The sequence below is a fragment of the Ictidomys tridecemlineatus genome, chromosome 1 (genome assembly GCF_052094955.1).
Source record: "Ictidomys tridecemlineatus isolate mIctTri1 chromosome 1, mIctTri1.hap1, whole genome shotgun sequence".
NCBI lineage: Eukaryota > Metazoa > Chordata > Mammalia > Rodentia > Sciuridae > Ictidomys > Ictidomys tridecemlineatus.
Genome location: NC_135477.1, coordinates 39,325,223 through 39,347,561, shown reverse-complemented (window position 1 = coordinate 39,347,561; position 22,339 = coordinate 39,325,223). Strand labels below are relative to the sequence as shown.

General features: G+C 43.9%; 2 protein-coding genes across 6 annotated transcripts in view; both read right to left on the bottom strand.

Moving 5' to 3' along the window:
• Nucleotides 1-692: 692 nt before the first annotated feature.
• On the bottom strand, nt 693-5,858 carry Lrit2 (leucine rich repeat, Ig-like and transmembrane domains 2). Its single transcript, XM_021719994.3, has 3 exons — nt 5,573-5,858; nt 4,500-5,281; nt 693-2,677 (listed from the first exon to the last, which is right to left on the bottom strand). Exons 1-3 carry the CDS (start codon nt 5,680-5,682, stop codon nt 1,926-1,928), a joined length of 1,644 nt encoding a protein of 547 aa, XP_021575669.2. The 5' UTR covers nt 5,683-5,858; the 3' UTR covers nt 693-1,925.
• A 5,275-nt stretch (nt 5,859-11,133) lies between these two features.
• The window catches only part of Lrit1 (leucine rich repeat, Ig-like and transmembrane domains 1), a 76,739-nt gene continuing 65,533 nt past the window's right edge, over nt 11,134-22,339 (bottom strand). For 2 of the 5 annotated variants that reach the window (XM_078038913.1, XM_078038910.1), the window contains 3 exons: nt 17,069-17,535; nt 14,316-14,621; nt 11,134-12,984 (listed from right to left, as the gene is read on the bottom strand). In XM_078038913.1, coding sequence (XP_077895039.1) covers nt 12,008-12,984; nt 14,316-14,621; nt 17,069-17,510 — 1,725 coding nt within the window. In that variant the 5' untranslated portion in view covers nt 17,511-17,535 and the 3' untranslated portion in view covers nt 11,134-12,007. Of the gene's footprint in view, nt 12,985-14,315; nt 14,622-17,068; nt 17,536-19,754; nt 20,847-20,977; nt 21,128-21,154; nt 21,405-22,339 lie in introns of those variants that run through there. The other 3 variants (XM_005340084.4, XM_078038909.1, XM_078038924.1) reach the window with 3 other exon arrangements.

Sequence of the window (22,339 nt, the reverse complement as noted above, 5' to 3'; positions counted from 1 at the left end):
CCAACCCACTTCCAGGTTTACTCCTCTTCCATGCCCCTTCCTTCCTCCTGCCCACCCTGTTCCATGCCCCACCTCCAAGCATCCTTTGGCAGAGGAAAATCAGAGCGTCCATTCTCGCCTTCATGGTTGCACCAAGCTATTTCATGATGGCTGAATCCTCGGTCCTGTGGAAGGAAATACTCAGAGGCCAATACAAATACAAGTACCTGCCTCACTTCAGCCACTTACCTTTGAAATATACCACAGGAGTCTCAGGGAAATAGAAGGGAGACCATAGAAGGGAGACCAATAGTGTAGAGGAAGGGAATGAGGGGACATGAAAAACTACTGAGAAACAAAATCTATCAAAGTATAATATGTCCATGTATAAATATACTCCAATGAATCTCATTGATATATGTGTGTGTGTGTGTGTGTATATATATATATAAAAAAATTATAATGCACTAATTGAAATAATAATAATAATAGTAGTAGGGATATCAGTAGAGTAGAGCAAGTGGATCTGGTATGGAAGAAAGGAGGGAAAGGAAATGTGCTGGAGAATGAGATCGATCAAATTATGTTATACACATGTACAAATATGGCATAATGAATCTCACTATTACACATAGTTATAATGCACTAAATTATAATTTTTTGGAAATAGAATTTTAATTTATATATACTCAGAGAAAAGAAAAAGTCCTATAAAAATTACCATATGAAATTTATTATAAAGAAATTCTCTATTATATATATATATGTGTTATTGTGCACATGCACATATCTAAGTGTATATGCATTTTTTAAAAAAATATACATTCTAAGGAACAATAATAGTGTTGTCTTGTGTTTTTTAAGAACTTAATTTATTTATTAGAGAACAAAACTAAAATATTTACATATAAGTAGGTGGGAAGCTTGTATTTACTTTAAAATATTTTAAAATCCCCCAAAAAATAAAATAAAAAAAGGTTGAGGGTAAGGACCAGATGAAATAAGACCAGAAAATGTTAAAACTTGTTGAAGCTGACAGATGGGAAGGAATGAGATTCTCTCTACTTTTGATGTGACTGTAAATTCCCATTAAAAATTGTTTTTTCTTCTAGTGGCTAAAAGAATAAGTGAGAAGGACCTGAAGGAATGATGAACAATTGATCTGAATATGAGTGTTGTCTTGGTTTTAAATTTATTTCAAGCTGGGCACAGTGGTGCACACCTGTAATCCCAGGTACTTAGGAGCTTGAGGCAGGAGGATCACAAGTTCAAGGTCAGTCTGAGCCACTTAGTGAGATCTTGTTTCAAAATACAAAGTAAAAAGGACTGGTTATATAGTTCCACAGCCTAATACATATAAGGCTATGGGTACAATCTTCAGCACCACAAAAAAAAATGTTTTTAATTATTCCAACCAACGCTGATTATCAGAAAATTCTGGTATTGAGTGAACCCAGTGGCCAATGTAAGGAGAATTAGCCTCATAAATCATTAAACTTTCCAAGTTTAAGTTTCTTTCCCTATAAAAGGGGATAACTACCTACCTTTACAGAATAATATATGCAAAATGTTACATGTAAATATTACATGTAAACATGGCCTTAGCTCCATGAAGATATAGACTGTGTCCTCATTTTCACTGTTGAACCCACTCTGTCAAGTTCCGTTCCTGGAACACTGTAGGTGCTCAACAATACTTGAATAAATGGATGGAGCTCAGCTGAGCTGCCATGGAGGGTTGGTTTTAGGGATTGGATTAGCCCCACATCACCCCTTGGCAGGCAACAAAGCACTACCCAAAAAAGGACTGATCCCAGTTTCCTCAAATAGGCAGACACTGGCCTTCCTTGCTGTGGTTGCTGTGCCCATCCAGTATCAGAATTTGTTCACAATCTTGGCTGTAGTAAATTTTGTCCACATCATTTCCCACCCCTTGACCTGGGTTGTTAGCCACTGTCATCTTCTTTCTCCTCATTCCCCTTCGTGTGTCTGTGGCCCTCGCCATCCTCACAGACAGCTGGATGGTCTCTAAAGGACCTGTCCTTGCACTGTGGAACTGCAGGGGGAGGCCTGAGAGCACGCCTGGGATGAGGACAGCAGTGCGGGCCCCACTTTCTGCAGCTGCAGGGGCCCTCGGCTGTCCAGACATAAGCCCCTACAGGCACTGCCAGCAGCAAAACACACAGGACCACCGAGATGTGTAGGAGACGTTCGCGGTCCTCCAGCCTGCCACCATCTCTGCCTGTCACAAAGACGACACACCGGCCCTCTTGTGGGGGCCGACTCCCCAGACTGAGACATGCCTCATATTTTGTGCCGGGGAGGAGGTTATCTACAGCATATGTGTTGATTCCAGGGCCAATGTGGACCACTTCTTTTCTGAGGGCTTCATCCGAAGTAATATAGAGGGTAAACCACTCCTCAGAGATGTTGGCTACTGCAAACCACTCCAGCAAGATCCCGTGCACGGTCTGCTTCACCACCCGCAAGTCAATGTAGGAATTACCCTCCCGGGAGATGGAAAGAGAATGGGATGCAGGCAGGACCTGGGCAGGCTGGATATGGAGGGAGATGACCAGGGTGCTCCTGCCAATGAAATTGGAGGCTACACAGGTGTAATTGCCACTGTCTACCAGGTGAGCAGCAGGGATGATCAACTGGGACAGAACAGCATCTTCTGCAGTCGAAGAAGTCAACACTGGGTGGAGAAAAGAGAAAAGTAGCTGTGCATTTTTCTGATAAATAGCTGGAAAGTTCTAGCAATGCTGGTTTTGTTGTTGTTGTTGTTAAAAGATGATGCTAATCATTTATTAAGTGTGTACCTGGTGCCAGATGTTCACTTCTCAGAAACCCTGTAGGTACCTAATCTTACATATAGAATGTTGAGGACTGGATCAATCTACCAATTTACCCACAGTGAAAGCGATTGCTGCTGTTCAGAAGCAGCAATTAAACTGAAACCAGTTCTATCTATGAAGCCCACACACTTTCAACATCAGTAACTGCCCCCAACAACCACAGTAGTCTTGCTGAGCTTAACAGCTTTCAGGAGATTTCTTGTAATTGTGTGACTGACCAATACTGTGAGCTCCAAGAAATGCTTTCTTACCTCCCAAATGTGCAGTGACTCAGAGTTTGGAGTCAAATTTCTGGGTCCCTATTCCTTGCTAATTGTATGGTCCTGGGCAAGGTGCTTAAATTCTCTTGGCTTAAACTTACTTGGCAATAAAATGGGATGATAATAGCACGCACACCACAAGTTTGAAGATAAGGGTTCAATAAGTCTTAGCTGTTGTTATTTCTAGAATACTAGTCAGAGCATAGTGCCAAGAGTGATTTACAGAATAACAAAAGATAAACTCTAAATGAATTTCACTGGTTTTCAAAAAGACTGAATGATAAATCCTGTATTTCTCCTCCATTAACATTTAACCATCAACTAACAGGATGTGACCAAAATGATAAGGAAAACTGAAAAAAATCAGTTAATTTTTTTAATCATCTAGAGGATGTAACCATGTTATGACAACTGTCTGGGTGACTAACTGCATTTCCCGAGTTTTACCTTGATACTTCAAGTAGTCTTCTAGTCCTAGACCTAAAAATATGTAAAAATCAACAAATTTCCTTTTACCTTCAAGATACCCTTGAGGAAGCCATGTCTGGCTTTGTGGCATGGACATCCCTACAGGGAATTCCACCTGAAGTGTGAAAACAGAGCTTAGAGCTTCAATAAAGAAAGACAGGTTCAAATCCCAGTTCTGGGGGCCATGGAATTCACTTTATCTCCCTGTACCCCAGTATTATAATTTTAAGCTATAAAATCTGACCAACACAATAGTAAGAAGTGAATATTAAGTTAGTATCTAGGAATTTCCAGCTTTTCCAATTAACTGAGAGGTAAGGGGGTGAAAGATCAATTGCTGAAATATATATTCTGTCCTGGATTCACTGAACTCATATCTCCAGGGCATGGGGATTGAAAAATCTCATTCCAAACAAGCATCTCAAATGATTCCTTTCAGGCAAGTTTAGTAAATAAGTAATAAAATCAATTCTAGTTGAAAATTCTAGGATTGTAAAATTTGCAGTACACTGTTTTCCATCTAGAGGGCTCTTAAAAGTGTATTTATTCATATACAATTCTAAAACATGTATACAATATGATAAATCAGCAATAACATGTTTATTTATGTCCATATGCCTATATGTCCTGGAGAGATCTGTATGCAACCATTTAAAACACTGCCAATGGACTGGGATGTACCTCAATGCTACAATGTTTCCTAGCATACAGGCCTTGGCTCTGATCCCCTGCTCTGCAAAAGTAAAGTGAAATAAAATAATGCTGGTAATGAAACACTGTCTTGGAATCTTTTCTATTTTGGTGAGTGTAATTCAGATCTATTCTGATTTTACCTATACCCATCCTTCGTGACTAACACATTTTAGAACCTCTTTTATTGATGTAGGATTGCTACAGACCTCTCCATTCTCCCTAGATACCCCATGTAGCTTACCATTAAATTTTCTCCAAATGCTCAGGGGATAATTCCATGAGATGGTTGGTGAGGGGCTGGCCTGTGCCAAGCATTGCAGAGTCACATTCTGTCCTACCTGAACAGTAATATTGGCACTAGGGGTTGAGACCTGTGGCTTCATGCAAACACTGAGCTTAATCTCATGAAGTAGCTGCCCTGCCTTGTAGACAGGGTCCTGGCATATCAAGTAGGAATTCACCAGGATGACTGGAAGGCTATTAGACTTGACAAACTGGACAAGTCCTCTTAGACGACAGTCACATACCCAGGGGTTGTTGTCCAGTGCCAGCACCATGCTGGAGAGAATCTTAGCCCCACAGTGAAGCTGCTGGCATTTCTGGTAGGACGGCCAGTTCAAGAAGACATTTTTGGATACGACTGTAAGCCTATTGGAGGATAGGTCAAGGTAGGTCAGGTTGGCTAGGAACTGAAGAGCCAGCTCAGGGAGTATATCAATCCTGTTGCCTTTGAGATCCAAGACCCTCAGGAAAGGGGTGGCACGGAACGCTGTCCATGGTACTGAACGGAGTTTGTTCCCCTGCAGTCTCAACTCTCTCAGTTCTGGCAGATGCTCCAGGGCTCCTAAGTGGATCACAGTGATATTGTTAAAGTTGAGCCAAAGGTATTCCAAGGTGCTCATGTTGACGAAAGGCCCTCGGGAAAGTTCAAATATGGGTGAGTGTTCAATTCTTACTTGCTTGAGCTCTTCAGGAAGGTTCTCTGGAATATTTCCCAAAGAGATAGACATGCATTGTAGAGTCCTGTACAAGAAACCAGAAAAGCTTTAAAATGAACATCAGGAAAGCTGGAAGGGATATCAGGTGTATCCTTGCATTGTACATGTGAATTATATGAAAATATATTATTCGCTTAAAATAATAGAGATCTATATTGGTAAAAATACTCAGCTCACAAAGTCCAACACCAACTAAGGTGAATCTCATAGGAATTTTGCTGATTTCCTGCCAATTCTGGGCATGTGTCCACTCCATATCATTCCCAACAAAAGTCCATCCCCTATAACCCTCTGGCATCCTGCCAGGACAGCGCACCTGCCAAAACTCTCCTCTGAGCAGGTGCATCCTTGCAGACAGAAAGGCTGAACTGCATGTGTATCCTGAAAGACCAGAATTAGCAGAAAGTAGTGGAAAACCAAAGCCATATTTCTCTGTAAGAAACTGCTGTGTGTTTTGAATAAGCGTAGTCCCAGTTTCCGAGTGGCAAATCCTATTACTGGTAATCCATGGTGATGTAGGTCAGCACAGCAACAGCAAAGCCCCTGGATGCTCTAAAGTCTGTTATGGCCCAGATCATAGGCTCAGGCAGAGTCCATGCAGAAGGAGTTATGCTCTTGACTAAGGCATGAAAATTCACCATTTTTCTGGTTGCTGGTTCTGGAAACTTAAGCTAGATATCCAATTACATCCTGGTTCTACCTTCCTTCAGCTTCTTTCAAAAAAGTCTGAGAAACCAGCAGGTAATGCTATTCTGAGCATCAGGGTTCATTCATGGCCAGGGTCCATTTCATATTTCACCATTCACAATTGGCTCCTGAATCCCAGCATTTTCAACCATTTTCTCCAAGTGAAAGCAGATAAGAAATAACAAAGTAGTTCTTTGATGATTCCAATCATTTGTTCTCTCCCCCATACATTGGTGGTGTAGTTAGACATGCTTCCAATGCATTAAGACCACTGCATCTGCAGTTTGACCATAGGAAGACCAGAGTCAGAGAAGCATCATGATGTTGTTTCAAACAAGATGGTATTTTATTGTTGGTGGTGGTGCTGGTGAGGTTTTTGTTGTTGTTTTTGTTTTGTTTTGTTTTGAGACAGGATCTCACTAAGTTTCTAAGGCTGGGCTCAAACTCATGATCCTCCTGCCTCAGTTTCTCAAGTAGCTGGAATTACAGGCACATGCCACCATATTCAAAAATATTATATTTTCTTATAAAACCAAACGTTTTTCTTTTTTCTGGACTTCTCCTGAATGCTATGTATTTCACATTAAAAGTGAAAGAGCTACATTTTAAAATGAGACCTATATGACTTGAGACTTGCTCTGGCACTCTTTGTTCATTTATCAAATATTTCTTTATCATATTCTCTAAGCTACACACTACAAGGAAAGCTGTGGCAAGCCAAACTCTTATAGACCCTGCCCCTATGAAGTCTTCTTTCTTGCTTGTGCATCTGTCTTGAGATTTTTTTGAATCTCAATTTTTCATTTGCAAAGTGAGAATATTAATAAGCACCTCATAGTGTTCCAAGGAAACTTTAAGATTATGTAAATAAAGCTCTCCACCTACAATAGGTGTCCAATAATTCACTTCCTATAATAATAGATTTCTGAAGAGTAGAAATACCTACATCTGTATTAATTGGGGGTACTTCCAGATGAACACTGAAATTTTGTGGGTTCCTGTAAGACTCATGATACACATTATACCCTACAAAAGGCTTCAGTGAAAAAATCCGCTTAGCAGCTAACCAGTAAGAGGGAAATGGGTCACAACTAAGCTGATTACACTCCAGGCTTTCCACTCATGACAGATATATTTGCAGGAGTTCCCATTCAGTTTAACTGTGAAATCTGGGTAGATCTCTGGAGTTCCTCTCAAAATGAAAATCCAAAGCAAGGAGTGTGCTATGGGTACAAAGTTTGTGGTGAACATGGAGATGCCTAGATCTCCTTTCAAGAGATGAGCTTATTCCCAGCTGCAAAAAAAAAAAAAAAAAAGTGCTTGTGTGAGTTCAGATCTGTTCCAAGGCAGCCTACATCCAGTGACTGGGGGCAGTGAGCCTGGCCAGGTTAGCCTGATGGGGGGAACACTTCCAATAGGCCATTCTCATTCTAGAGTCCTCTACCAAGAATGCCAAGACCTCATTAAGCTTGCTTCCTATGTGTGATTCAACCTACAGGTATGCATAATCATCAGTGAATTCCTTTCACTCCTCTTACTCCAAAATATAAAAGCTGAAAGAATCTTCTTCTTTATCTACAATTTTTCTGTCCACTCCATGCTTGTGGACAGCATTGTCATTGTCAAATTAAAAAAAAAAATTGTCAAATAAATCCAGCTCCACCCAACTTACCAGAAGTGATTTGTTGCTAGACTGTGAAGAAAGAACACCAGCTGGCATGTGCCATCTCTGTAATCACGTAGGCCACTTTCCTCTGCCCCTTCTCCTTTCCTGATCTCCTCAGCCTCTTGTTTCCTTATTTGGAATAGAGAATTGCTATGTTGGGAGTTAAGGGCAGGGGGCTAGGACAATTAAACTACCTTGGGTAATGTCATCCAGCTTAAAATAACATGTGGCTAAATGTAACTCCTAGACTCAAGAGACCCTGTCAACAAAGAGAAGGAAGTATGAGAATATTTCCACTCCATCTCCCCTCCTGCAGGTTGATTTTAGAAACTTGGCTCTTAAGAGTTCTTGGTGGAGACACAGTCATGGAAGAGGACTTACTCTGCTTATGAAACTATTAGATATAAATGACTCCTGGGAGGCATCTCACTGGCTTGTCTTAATAGAATCTTGGTAAGAGAGTATCCTATCTGTTCAGTTGGAAGATGCCGCTCATTCCTCAGTATTAGCCAAACTCTGAAACAGCCCAGACAGAGAATTGAACAATCTATCAGAGAGCAGACATGCTATGTTCCCTTTTTATTTCTAGCTTAAGCTGCTTCCTGCCCCCTCCATCTGCTGCCAGTATGTTTAGATGTTTCCTTTGACCACCCACACTCTGTGGTATGTCTGTGGTGGACAGAAGACCACATTTCCAAGGCCCCTTGAAATACATGAGTCATGTGACTCATATTCTGGCTAATGAAATGTTAGAGTAAACGATGTCTGAGAAGTCCCATGATCCCCTCGTGTCACTTTTTCCATGGACATTCCAGATGGTGGCGCCTTCCTCCACCTGGATCCTTGTGTGAGTGAGTCAAGAAGAACCCTCCCTCCATTCACATTTCTCACATTTCCCACTCACCCCAGTAGACTCTGTAAGAGCAAAAGTGAATTATGATGTGAAAGACACTGAAATGGAGGAATTATTACCACAGTATATACCTAACCTATCCTGCCTACACCTACTTACAACTAAATAAAATGTGCTTGAGTACTTTTAAATCAATGTTTGTCTTTACTAGATTATACCATGGTTAAAATCAAAATTTCTAGCTCTAATCCTTTGAAAGGATTGCTCACTGAGTCCCTTAATTGATAGCCTAGTTTTTTGTTGTTATTGTTTTGTTTTTTGTTTTTGTACTGGAGATTGAACTCAGAGGCTCCTAACCACTGAACCACAATCCCAGCCCTTTATTTATTTTTTTTGAGACAAAGTCTCACTAAATTGTTTAGAGACTTGCTAAGTTGCTGAGGTTGGCTTTCAACTTGCTATCTTCCTGCCCCAGCCTACCAAGTCTCTGAGATTACAGGTGTGAGCCACCCCACCTGGTTGATGACCTAGTTTTGGGAGCACATAACTAATTTCCAAAACACAATTTCTGGATTTTTGTGTCCTACAACTTAGACAACTGCAGGTAAGTGACATTTGACACACCCTCTGCCTAATCAAGGGGAATATAGCCATGTTATAGTCAGGAAAAGACATGACGGAGATGCCATGATTCCAACCAACCTCTGTACTCATCTTCCAGGGGCAGCATGCTGTAGGACCACTATAGTTCAGACTGGTCTTTAACATTGGCAGACCAGAAACTTTTTTCCAAGACATTCAGAGTTCGTTCAGTTTTCAAGGACTGACTCACAGCAACCAGACTCATATACTAAAAGATTAATATATAAACCAGACACCATTTATTTTTTTTTTACCATGGGAATTTGTTGTTTTCCTTTTTGAGTGACTTAAACATTCATGAGCACAATTAAGAATGATTCTTTCCTACCAGAGCAAATGAGAAAAGACAGAACATATAAATGAAGACTGACAGCTGAGCACTGGGAGGCTAACCATCTTGGAGACCATGACCATGCAGACCATGAAGACTGGCATTAATTAATCACTGGAAAATCCAAACCTTTCCTCTCTTAATTAGGTATATGAACAAATCTTGCTTTCAGTTTCTGATTTTTTCTTCCAATAAAACTGGGTAGATATTAGTTGTCTTTAGGCCAATAATTGTTCAATATTGATTGATTTAGACAGACACTTAAAGACAATATCTTAATCATTTCGCCTGGTGCTTCCTCATCTGTTGCACTTTTTATTCTAATTTGTGGGGTGTCTGTCATGCTCATGTATCAAGCAGTCAGAATGAGTCTTGAGTCTCCAAAGACACAGCAAAACTACTAATAAAAATCTAGATGAGGGGTTGGCAAACAACGGCCTGTGGACCAAATCAAGTTTGACACTTGTTTTTATAAATAAACTTTTATTGGAACACACCAATGCCCACTAACCAACTTATTGTCTGTAACTGCTTTTGCATTCCATCAGCAGGGCTGAGTAACACAGCCTATACTATTTACTGTCTGGTTCACTTCACAGAAAAGCCTTGAAGACCCCAATGTGGACATTGTCCAATCAAATAATTTCTTATACCAATGCCTATAGCTCACAAGTTATAATAAAACACACTGCAAGTGATGGCAAAAAAATACTCAAGTATGGAAACTCCATGCTTATATGCCTAGTTGTTCTCATGGTTCAGATCCCAGGTTTCAGTGGTTTCCAGAAAAATTCCTTTTTTATAGTGAAACTGCTGTGGATTACATTCCAGAGATCAGTACTGAATAAAGACCCTCAGCTCGGTCAAGAGGTTGTCAAAGACATGGAGTCCAAAAGAGAATCTATCACTCCGCTCTATAAGTCCCTCATCTCTTTAATTCTCAGGTTTCTCATCTGTAAAATCAAAGAATTCAACCACTATTGTTGTGAGCATCAAATGCAAGAAAACTGAGCGAAATGTGAAATAAGGTCTTTGCATATATGAGGGGAAAATGACTTTAGGAATCATTGTATTACTCTGGTTTTTATCTAGTGAGTGTTCACATTATGTGGAGTCTCTTGCATGATACTAACAAAATAATTTCCTTGGACCATTTACTGTCCACAAATTTCCTCAGTTGTTACCCCAAAGACTTGACAACAGGCACCATGCATTCTCCCCTCACTAGAGTCCAACTCTGTAGACAGGGAACAAATTAAGCCTTCTCCTGGGCATACTCATTGTCCTATGCACAGAGTCAGTATCTGAGTGGTTTCCCACCTTCAGGCAAAACCAAATAAGATCTCTGGAATAGCCTGGAAGGAAGGAAAGCTCCCAGACACTTTGAGAAGCCCCAGTAAGATTTAGTAAGAATCACAAGTGTTGTGACCTGGGGGCAAGTGCTGAGTGCCAGACAGTATTGGGTGTGAAGTGCCCTCTGCCACAGAGGGTCTCTTTGATCTCTCCATCCTGACATGCTGAGAGCAAATAAGCAGTGGTCTCTTAGGAATCATCCAAACCTCTACAATCTGTTGAAAATCAAATGATTGTCTCTAGGCAAAAATGACACCCAGGGAATAAATGTGAGAATTCACTGAATTTTTGCCTAGAGCACAGTGTGGATGAGTGATGTGTGTGTGTTTTGTGTGTGTGTGTGTGTGTGTTTGTGTGTCTGTACATTAGCCATACAGGTGACTGTATGTGTGAGTCCCTATGAGTTACCGTAAATGTAACCAAAATGTGGAATAGAAGATTGGTAGGGATTGTTGCCAGTGGAGACCAAATGCTGTGTCCAATTCCATAGCTTCCACAGCCTGGTTGTGTAATCGTGGGCAATATAGAAAATTAAATCGCTGTTCAGCAAATATTTCCTGGTCCACTATCACCTCTGTGGGAGAAGTGTCCTTACTTACCCTGTTAAAGTTGGGTTTGGCCATGAGACTTCTTTGGCAGATAGAATATGGGCATAAGTGGCAGTATGCCAATCCTGAACTAAGAACTTAAGAGGTATCACATGACTTTGCTCATTCCTCTGATGTCATCTGACCTTACCATGGGAATAGCCTGTCCCAAGTAGCCACTATTACTCTCCAGTCCAGGCCCCATATCAGGGACACAGAGCAGAATGCCCATCAATATACAGACCATGAATGTAAAAATGAGTGTTTTTTTTTTTTACCATACACCACTGAGTTTTTGTTTTATTTGTTATATACCCCAAACTGGTGGATACAGACAAAATACTTAACTTCCCTAATTCTTCTCCAGGAAAATGGCGAGGAGGGTGGCACCTGCTATAAACGGTTGTTAGAACATTTAAGTGAGTTAATTCTTACAGAGTATTTAGAACACTTCCTGGCACACAGTAAATGCTTAATAAGAATTAACTGCCATGGCTGTTGTTGACATAAATACATGAGTGAGCAGGTACCCGAGCTGTAAGAGTGACTGGGCATGCAGTCAGGCTTCAGAGTGAGTGTGTAAGAGTTGAAGAGGGAAAGCAGATAGGCAGGTGTGAGAGGGGGAGCTGCCCTCAGCAGAAGTACTCATTCATCCTTCTGCCCCCGCTGGTCCCCAAAGCCTGAGAGTCTAGGCTGGACCGGCCGGAAAGGAGCCTGTCGGCCTCACTAAGGCTGTGCCGAGAGAGCTCTTCGGAGCCATCGTCGCTGTGGCCCAGCCTCTCCAGGTTGACATAGGCTCCCGTGGCCTCGGTGGTGCCCCGGGTGCGGCACTTGCGGCAGCGCCTACGAAGAGCACCACAGCAGACGAGCAGCGTGGGTGGCAGGGCGATGATGGCAGCCACGCTGATCACCACCACGTTGATGAGCCGCTGGGTGCCCTCGGCGTCCACCATCTGGTCGGTGGAGAAGATGAGGCATTGCTCCTTCCGGGGCACCAGGCCCCGCACACAGACACATGCCACGTACTTGGTCTTGGGTGCCAGTCCGTCAATGGTGACACTGGTCTTCCCCGGCGGCACGATCAATCTATGCATATCATGCTGCCCAAAGACGGTGTAAAGGACACTGAAGGAAGTGGTGTTCCCAGCCTGGGGGGCCTTCCATACCAAGGACACTTTGTGGTAACTGTCCCCCACCACTTTGAGAGACTTCACCATCCGTGCCTCCTGGGGTTCAACCTGCCCTTCCCAGAGCTCTCCTGAGGCACCCATCTGGAAGTGCTGGAGGGCCAATTTCTCCTTCAGGCTGGGCATAGAGGTCCCAATGGCCAGGACAGCAGGCTCAGGAATATGCGAGACATGCCGGGTCACCAGCTTGTTGTTGTAAGCAGCAGCTTCCGCCCCTTCCCCTGTCCTTGCCCACAGTGCCCCTGGGATCCCAGTGTGTTCTGTGGATGTCGGAGGCTCTGTGACAATAAGGGAGATAAGAGTCTCTGAGGCTCCCAGGAAGTTCTTGGCCTGGCAGATGTAATCTCCAGAGTCCAGGTTAGACACTGCAGGCAAGTCCAACAGAGTCCAGCTTACACCATCACTGGAGACTTCCTGGTGCACTGGGGGAAGAAGAAGCACATTTGAGAAAAATGAATGGGCCCCTCTGCCCCTCACTTCCTCCCAGATCCAAGTTCACAGCCCCTGGGCTACACATGCTGTACTAAATATCCTGTCATCCTGAGAAATTGCTGGCAGGCATTCAACTTTCAAGTTATTCAAAGGCCAGCTCACTGGGTCACTCAAGGCCCAGTTTCTTGCCTTGTAGCCGTATAACCTTGGCTGAGAGGAACCAAGATAAGGATTACCTAGGCTCAAATCTGGGTGAGTCCCTAGAACTCCAGGTTGAAGCAGAGCCTAGGAATAAACTGCCTTCTAAATCTGAGATGTTCAAATCTGAGATGCTCTGTGAAGTTTTTGCAGAGGTGATGCAAGTATGTAGGCAAGTACGTTGCAGGGTGGCAGTCAGGGAGTAATCATGAGGCAGAGAGCCACCTGGAAAGTGCCCTGCCACCCTGTTTACCTCCATGGCTGCTTCAGTTGGATCATCTTCACCTTTCTGTTTTACATTGTGGAACCTGTTGTACCATTTTGTTTTTTAAGTTTAATCCAAACCCACTCTTCTAGAGCCATGCTTACCAATCTAGTTGAGGGAGACATAGAAGAAAGCTGGGGGAGGGTTGCAAGATTTTCTGATTAGCTGCTAAGAAGTCATTTCTCCTTAATCCCCTCTCTGTTCTGTGGACAGCTGTGACTCCCACCGTTGACCCCCATCCTTGCTACCACCGTGACAAAGAGGAGTCATTTCTGCTTATTCAGCCTAGCCAAAATAGTATACACTGTGAAGTCACCTTGACTATACTGGAATCCCAGCTCCTTCTTATAGGGCTGTGTGATGTAGGCCAAGCATTTAGCTTCTCAGAGCCTGCATGCACTTGTATGAAAAATAAGGATATCAGTTGCTCTTTAAAATTCAACAACATTATGGGCATAATTCACTTAGCACAGTGATAACCCCACATGAGGAGCTCAATGGATAGCAATCTATATCATTATTCCTGGTTTAATATTTCAACTGTAAAACTTACTATAAGTATTTAATACACTAAGTTCTACCGAAAATCCAGCCTTTTATTCCTCCCAATAAAATCCTCAAGTCTCTATAACAGTAGCTGATAGGATATATAACAGGACATTTCAAGAGCTGTTGTCATCATTAAATCCAATGTCCCCATACTGTTTCTGGGAAGATCTTATCTAACTCCATTGGAGATATGGGGGCCCAACCTAGCTTAGATTACTTTCCCCTGACCCTGCCCACTCTCTGTTTGGGATGTTGATCCACTCACTCCAGTTCAGGTGCTCAGCACAAGAATCCCCACAGCTCACATACCTGTGCCATTGGGTGGGTGCCCGTTGGCTCTCCTCCAGCTCATCTCAGGTCCAGGGACCCCAGTGGCTCCACAACGCAGCAATACTGCACTTCCCAAAGGGGACTTGATGCTGGTCACCCCTGGACGGAGCTCTGGGCCCTTGCACTTCCTCAACTCCAGCTGGCTAAAGGCCACTCCAGCCAGATTACGTGGGGTGTCACACCTCAGTTTGGCCTCGATGAAGACCAAGTTTGGGATCCAACCATCCAGGAGATGGACCAGGTCATAGAGTTGGCAGTCACAAACCCAAGGGTTGTCCTGCAGCCCTGTAGCAGTGAGAGAGAAGGCAAGAGGTGAGCCCTAGATACTCAGGTGCCCAGGCCCAGCTCCCTTTCCCTTCAGAGAGGATGAAGCAGGTCCTCAGGTCAGAGTCAACAGAACTGACTTCCAGCTCTTAGCCTTGCTAGCTGTATACCTGTATACCTTGCTAGCTGTATACACCTGGTTTTTCATCTTAAATGATAGCATGATTTCCCTTTAAGGTTGGTATAAACATAAATAAAGATATATCGTCAAGCGCTAGGTAGGCCATACAGCACACTGGCAAAATTGCCAACTATTTCTGTCATTCTTACACTAATCTTTTCAAGTCACTGTCAAGGAAGACATTTTTTCAATAATTACAGTATCCTCAAATCATTCCTAAAACTACTCACTGACTCCTGACCTTTGATCTAGTCTTTTCAGTGTGAGTGGCACTTTTAGCATCAACCCAGCAATAAGAATGGCTGCTCTGAACAATGGGTCTCTTTGAGGTAGGCTCAGAAGAAGTAAAACGTGGGGTAAGAAGGCTTAAAATCAAACCCTATGAGATGTCCCCATTCCTCTTTACTCCTTGTTGAACATTTTGAAAGAACCGAAAGCAAGTCTTTGCACACTTGGTCAAAAAGGGGTACCATGTGTCTTCAAGTCTAAGGCACAATTCCTTTTTATATGCCTGCATTTCTGAAATACAAGATGAAGGCATTTAATATAATATCTTTTTCACTCCCCCAAAGATTGATATTAGATTTGATAGTGAGTTTAATAATCCTAATACCATTGTGTCCCTACAGTTTATATATTTGGAAAGGAACATGTCAAATCAGACCTGATTGCACATCCATGACTTTCAGGTCCCTATGAGCACTAGCTGAAGATGTCACTCTTTTCTCCCCCCCCCTCCCTCCCACAGTGGCTGCTGCCTTGTGTCACTGCTTAAGTGTGTTTTTTGATTCACTAGTAATTCAAGGTTCATCACTGTTCTAGCACTCATAATGAGTTAATCTGGTTTTCGCCTGTTACAAAAGGGTCCCAAGGAATTAATATAAAAGACAAAGTTAAACAACAGTGAAACTTTCACCTATCAGATTGGAAAAAGTTTAATATTTTGGCCATTTTAACTGTTAATTCCATGAAGGATTACATTTTCTGTCTCTGTGATTCACTGCTATATCCCCGCATCTAGAATTGGAAAGAACTCAAATATATTTACTAAATGACCATGTGAATGGGTGGTCTCAAGCACTACTGGTGAGGAGTGAGAACAGTACTGGCCACTTCACAAGTTATCAGATTGACTCCAAAATGTTTAATGGGCACAGTGCATGACCTAGGAATTCTAATTCTGAGCACCTATTCTCAGAAACAGCTGTACACACACATCAGAATGCACTGCCCAGAACATTCTCAGTGGCATAGTAGGTGTTAACAAAATATGGAAACAATCTAAAGGTCCACTGAATGGGAAATGGCCACATAAACTATAGCAAAATTATATTACAATCCGGGCACGGTGGCACATGCCTATAATCCCAGAAGTTCAAAGCCAACTTCAGCAACAGTGAGGCACTAAGCAACTCAGTGAGACCCTGTCTCTACATAAAATACAAGATAGGGCTGGGGATGTGGCTCAGTGGTTGAGTGTCCCTGAGTTCAAACCCCAGTACCCTTCCTCCAAAAAACCCCTATATTATAGAATATGCAGTAGCTTTCAAAAATGAATTTATTCCCATTTGTAATAATACCAAAAGATCTCCAAGAGAGATTGTTGGATGAAAAAAAATAGTATTCATTAGTATATATAATAAAAACTGTTATAAAGCACTCACATAATTTTTATTTTGGCATGTTTGTATATATTTATATGCATATGCAAATGAATTGTAAAAAGGAACTTGCAAATAAACAAATAAACATGATAATAGCAGCTATCTGGGAAAGGCAAAGGAGATCAGAAGAAGAAGCTGGGCAAATGGGTCTCTAGCCTTTTCTGTTATGTTTTTAATATTTACATATATTCACATATGAGTTAGATAATCCAAATCGATTTTCCAGTTATGCCATACCTTTCTCCTTGGAATCAGGCAGGTGCCTTAGACAGAAAAGGGAAGGAATAGAGCATACTGAGGAACTAGCCAGTATATTGTGTCAACCCATTCAACCTAGCCCCTTGCGCTGGGAAAGTAAGTCTCAGAAGGCCACAAGCTGGGTATAAGAACTGGGAGATTCCATACATCTAGGTTTCCTTATTTATAGCAATGGAATTTGAACTGCTGTAGTCTAGCCTGGAGCTTGAGCTCCTAAGCCTGGGACTCTTGTATATCTTAATCCATCTTCACTTGAACGTAGAAGGTAGATACGATTTATATTTTCAGACAGAGAATCCAGATTCACAGAAGTCTGGTATCTTGCCCAAGACCCCCAGGCTCAGCAGGGTGGTGCCATCTCTTACCTAGGACAAGCCTGGCGTGGTGACCAGGAAGAAAGGGCCCAGACTTCAGTTGAGCCCAGGTGAGCAGCAGCTCCTGCGGGAGCCTCATCAGCTGATTGCTAGAGAGGTCCAGGAAGGTCAGATTTCCCAGGAAGCGCGCGGCCTCGGGCGGCAAGACCGAGAGGCGGTTGGCCTGCAAGTCCAGCAGCCGCAGCTGGGGGGCGTCCCTGAGTGCGGCCCAGGGGAAGGCGGCCAGGCGGTTCCCTGGCAGCCGCAGTTCGCGCAGGCGTCGCAGTCCCCGCAGCATGAGGACACTGAGCTCGGCGAGGGCGTTGTAGGGCAACCACAGCTGCTCCAGGCGGCCCAATGCCCTGAAGGCCTCTCCAGGAACTCTGCGTATGGCGGTCCTCTCCACGCGCAGTCTGCAGGTGTCCGGAGGAATAGACGCTGGGGGCAGGGTCATGTCGGGATCACTGCACACCACGGCCCTGGTCACAGAAGTGGGGGATATTTGAGCAAGGGTCCTATCAATTCAGGGATAACTCCCTTCCCTTAGCCTCCGGATCTGCTTGTTAACACAGGGCACCAATTTCAGGGTCCAAACTAGGTCAGGCTCTGGAGAAGGGATCCTAGAACAAGCAGCCTCGCATTTTCCCTTTGAGGTGCTCTTGATTGGAGAGCAGAGCCTTTCATAAGGGTCCCAGGAGAGCCATTTGGTCTTCACTGGCCTGAAAGACTTCCTACTTAACTATGTCCTGTTACAGCCCCAGCACCCACCTTGCACTAAGAAAGAACAGCATTAATAAATCCTGTGATCATTGCATATATATATAATATATATGTTAAATGTGTTCATCTGTTAAGTTAAACCTCAATTTTTATAACTGTTTTGGCTTTTTAGTGTGGGCTTACATATTTTTTTTTTTAAATATGCCAACGGCATCAAAAACCGGAAGTGCTTCAGGGGCCGTGAGATGATCAAAATTCAGTCTGAGAGCTGGGATGTGGCAGCCCCACCATTGGATTCACATTTGGGCTCTCTGCTTGCTGGCTGTGTATCCTTAAGTACATCAAATAATACCCATCCACCCACCCACCCCCTCCCCCCGTTTCCCCATAGTAAAGTCTACCTCATAGTGTAGTTATAGTGTTAAGTGAGATAACACACAAATTCAGCATGCTGCCTATCACCCTGTACTCATGATATTGATTACTGTATCTGCATCTGAGCACTGCAGGTAGAGCAGGGCAGTCTTACAACTTTCAATACTCCTGCGCCAACAGTGACTTCCTAGTCCTTCTTAGTTTGAATCTAAAGCTGAAGATAAAGAGAGAACAGGAAGCAATCCCTGACCTCAAGTAACCTACAATTAAGGGATTGTGTTTTATACCATCAATGAGAGTAGCACACTCACATAAGGTAAGCTGAAAAGGGAGCGATTCTCAAAAAGACAGTAAAATGTGGAGGCTGGTCATCAGGGACCTAATCCTTGTATAGAGCCAGTTTCATCCCAAGCGCTGCTCTGCAAGCACTATGAGAAAGGTGTCATGTTTTGCTTTGCTAAAAGAAGTTATTCTCTTTTAATGATTGCCATCATGCGTGGTCCAAATCAGGCCTTCCTAAGTGTCTACCATCTTAACATATACATGATACTAAAAAAATGGCCCAACTTGGCTTGTTTTCTCTTGTAAATGGCATCACAGAAGGTATTTCCACTCATATTCCTCAAAGAAAGATTGGAACCCCTACTAAGTGATGGGCCATTCAGAAGAGAATCAAAGTCAAAGTCCCTGTCCTCTGCAGCTTATAGTCTATTTAAGGGAAAGAGAACATTGAAGGCCATAATATTTTCAGGTAATAATACAGGTTGAGGTGATAGCAAGGAGGAAGGTCTGGATGTAAGTGGGAGGAAAAGGATGGATAGGAAAACATGTCCTGAATGGGGGAGAAAATGGTGAAAGGAGGCCTTAAAGGACCCCAATAAGAGCCCAACACAAGCCAACAGCACAACTTTTGATAGGACAACCCGGGCACAAAAAGCATGAGACACATCTGTCCAGGTACCCAGATGGGGCATCCTAGAAACCCCCATATCTGCAGGGACATACACTTTGCTCACAATTCAAGAGTGTGGGTCAGGGCAGGTTGCCAGGGGAGGGCTCTCTGAGAGACCCTGGTAGAGTGGGTCTGAAGAAGGCATCTATGGGGCTGAAGGAGCCTTGGTCTAAGTGCCCAATCTGTGCCTCTGGGCATTGAGGATCTCGGGGGGCCTCTGCAGCCCTTTATGGCCTCATTCCTCTCATAAGACATTCCATATAAATGCATGGGCACACATCAGTGCTACTACTGTCAGGCAGGTAGAACCAACTGTAAGAGCTCTGGCTTCAGGACAGCATGACCACTGGTTGACATTAGGACCCCTAGAAATTGCTCTTGTCATTTTAGTTTCCATCCAAAGTCTAACTCTGTTGTCTGTAGTTCTCATCTTATTCATGGCAGAAACCCAGACAAGAAGAGTTCTGGAAATAGAATCAGAAGTCCTAGGTTCTGGGACCAATCCCATCATTGAAGCTCTGGGACTTTGAGGCCTGTGCTCCCTGTGAGTGGTAAAGGAGGCTTCTTGTCACTCTGATCACACTGTTTTTGGCCATGGGCTATTTCCCAGCCTGCTCAGGTCTAAGTCTTCTTTAGTGAAAGGAAGCTTACCTTCCATGTGAGTTACAGCATCAGACACTTATGCAGAAAGTGGAAATTTTCCTATTCCTCAGATCATACAGGATGACCTTTTTTTTGGGGGGGGGGTGCCTCTCCATTCTCTGCCACCCCTCAACCCCAGGCAACATGATGCCCATTGCCTGAAAGGATAACTGTAATAACATTGTTCTCTGATCACCACCAGTGGCTTCCTAGTGCCCATCTAAGACAAGGAGAAAAAGGAGGATGGAATTCCATAAGGTTATAAAGTTGATCACAAAGGCCATAAGCCAGATGCTGAAATCCTTAAGTTAGAAAATTCACAGGTCATTAATGGATAAGCCGAGGAAATTGGAGAAAAGATGGTATAAAGACTGCTGGAGAGAAGACAAAAATGAGCTCAGGGCTGGGGCTGTAGCTCAGCGGCAGAGCACTTGCCTCGCAGGTATGAGACCCTGGGTTTGATCCTCAGCACTACATAAAAACAAATAAGTAAGTAAATAAAGATATTGTGCCCATCTGCAACTAAAAAAATTTAAAAAAAAAAAAACAAGCTCTAGAGGAAAAGCAAGGGTCCACAAACCAGAGTAGACTTGGGAAGGTGCCATGGAAAGGAGATGGAGAGAATGGGGGTGTTCTAAGGGACCAGAGGGAGGATGGGGGAAAGTCAAGGAAGAGGCTGATGCAGGCTGAGCAGCTGCCAGAAGCAAGAGATGGAGAGAGCAAGCTTGCAATGGAATGGACACTTTTAATACTTCTGACTCTCCATAGAAAGGGGTCAAGCCTGATCTCTTAGAGACTGCCAGAGGAGACCCGAAGTGGGAAGAGCATGAAGAGGCAGGTGGTCCCTTCATGGGTAGAGTGACAAGAAGCACTTGGATGTGACTGGTTATTCCAGGGAGATTAGGCACAAGAATAGAAGAGGCTTGGAAAGATAGGGCTTGGAGATACAGACAGAAAGATGGGATGGGAGGTAGCAGGAGAGGACAAAAAAAAGAGGTAAGGAGGAAATTTCCTGGGCCTTTAAAGAGCTCCTTCAGGCTCCACCAGGAGCCTAAAGGAAGGCTCAGGAGGGAGTTTCTGAACCAGCACACTTGTCCCCACCCCACCCCCACTTGTAAGCATACTGAGTACCTGTGGACAGAGCAAACCCCCTACTTACTGGAAGAAAATACATTGCAGACCACCCTCATAGGACTCCTGGGTTTCAGGGGCCAGGGACATGGGGGTCTCACCTAGTCATGATTTGAAAACCCCGCATCCTGCATACCCATGATTATCCAGGGGCCTCAGGTGGGGATGTGTGAGACTGTCAAGCAAGGGGACAGCTGCTGGTATCCAACCCCTCCCCACCCAGTCTAACTGGTAAAGTTATGAGGGCGAGCCACCATCCCGTACCCCTGGTGCCGTACCTGGCCTTGCTGCCATCACCCAGGATGTGGAGGCTGCAGGTGCACTGAGAGGGACAAGAGCCCCGGGCCTGGTGGGACCCCCCAAGGGCCAGGATCCAGAGCATGCCCACTGCCACCCACATGACTCCTGGCTCCTCTCTGAGGAGGCCGGCCAGGGGCCAGCCAGCCCAGCAGCTTCCCACTTGCTCATCCTCTCCTCCCAACCCCAGGCCATCGGATAAACACAGACAGTCCGGGGATTAGGGAGGGGGCCCCAGCCAGAGCGCTCAGGAGCTTACTGCTTCCTGAATCGCTCAGATCTGAGGGTGGGGGAGGAGAATCCTTTCTATAGCACCCGCCCAGACAGGTGGGGGCACAGCAAGGCAAGGCAGGTGAGCAGCTGCCAGAAGCAAGCAACTACGAGGTTGGTCACCTGTAAAGTTCCCTATGCCAACCAGGCTGTGGGTAACACAGACCTCCCCGAGGTACATGAGCTCAGGGAAGATGGACAGAGAACTCTGGCCTCCCTGGAGGTGATGAGGCATTAAAAAGAGCTGGATGGAGCTCAGGGACAAGGCTCTCCAGGTTCAAATCCTAACTCTTCCATTTAAAGGCCGTGACTTTGGGTGAGATACATCATCTCTCTTGGTTTCTGTGTTCACAACAGACAAAAGTAAGTCAAGTTAATCCACCCAAATTCAACAATCCAAGTTCCCCAGTTAACAAAATTTCCTGGGTTACAAAAGTTCTCTCACACGTAGTAAATATGAAGTTTTTCTGGCACCTGTTCAAGAAGGAGCTGGAAAGACCAATATTTTAGGAAGACCTCAGATGTCTTCCACGGCCTCAGGAACTGTGGCAGACTGTTGGGCAAATAGCTGCTTCCCATGAGAGCCCAATGGATGCTCAGAACATTGTCAGCTTAGCTGGGCTCTCCTGGACATTACCACCCATGCCAAAGGCAAGAGATAAGAGGAAAGATCTCTCCCCTCTACTCAAAGCACCATACTCTCAGGAGGGGCCCAGAACAGCATCTCACAGAGTTTTTGGAGAACGCACATTCTCTTTTATCTGTTTTCCCTTCCCCTAACTTCATCTTAACAAATCTATTTAAGATGCCAATGGGGACCAAGCCATGGGTGATTCCAAGTAGTAGATACATTGGTGATTCATTCACTCATTCCTCATGTTTGACTCCAAACATGA

Coding starts and splice junctions, on each gene's coding strand:
- Lrit2 (XM_021719994.3), bottom strand. CDS start 5,682: ATGGCTTTGGTTTTCCACTACTTTCTGCTAATTCTGGTCTTTCAGGAT. Junction 5,282..5,572: donor TCAGAGGAGAGTTTTGGCAG/GTGCGCTGTCCT, acceptor TTTCTTGTACAG/GACTCTACAATGCATGTCTA. Junction 2,678..4,499: donor CATTTGGAGAAAATTTAATG/GTAAGCTACATG, acceptor TTCTCCACCCAG/TGTTGACTTCTTCGACTGCA.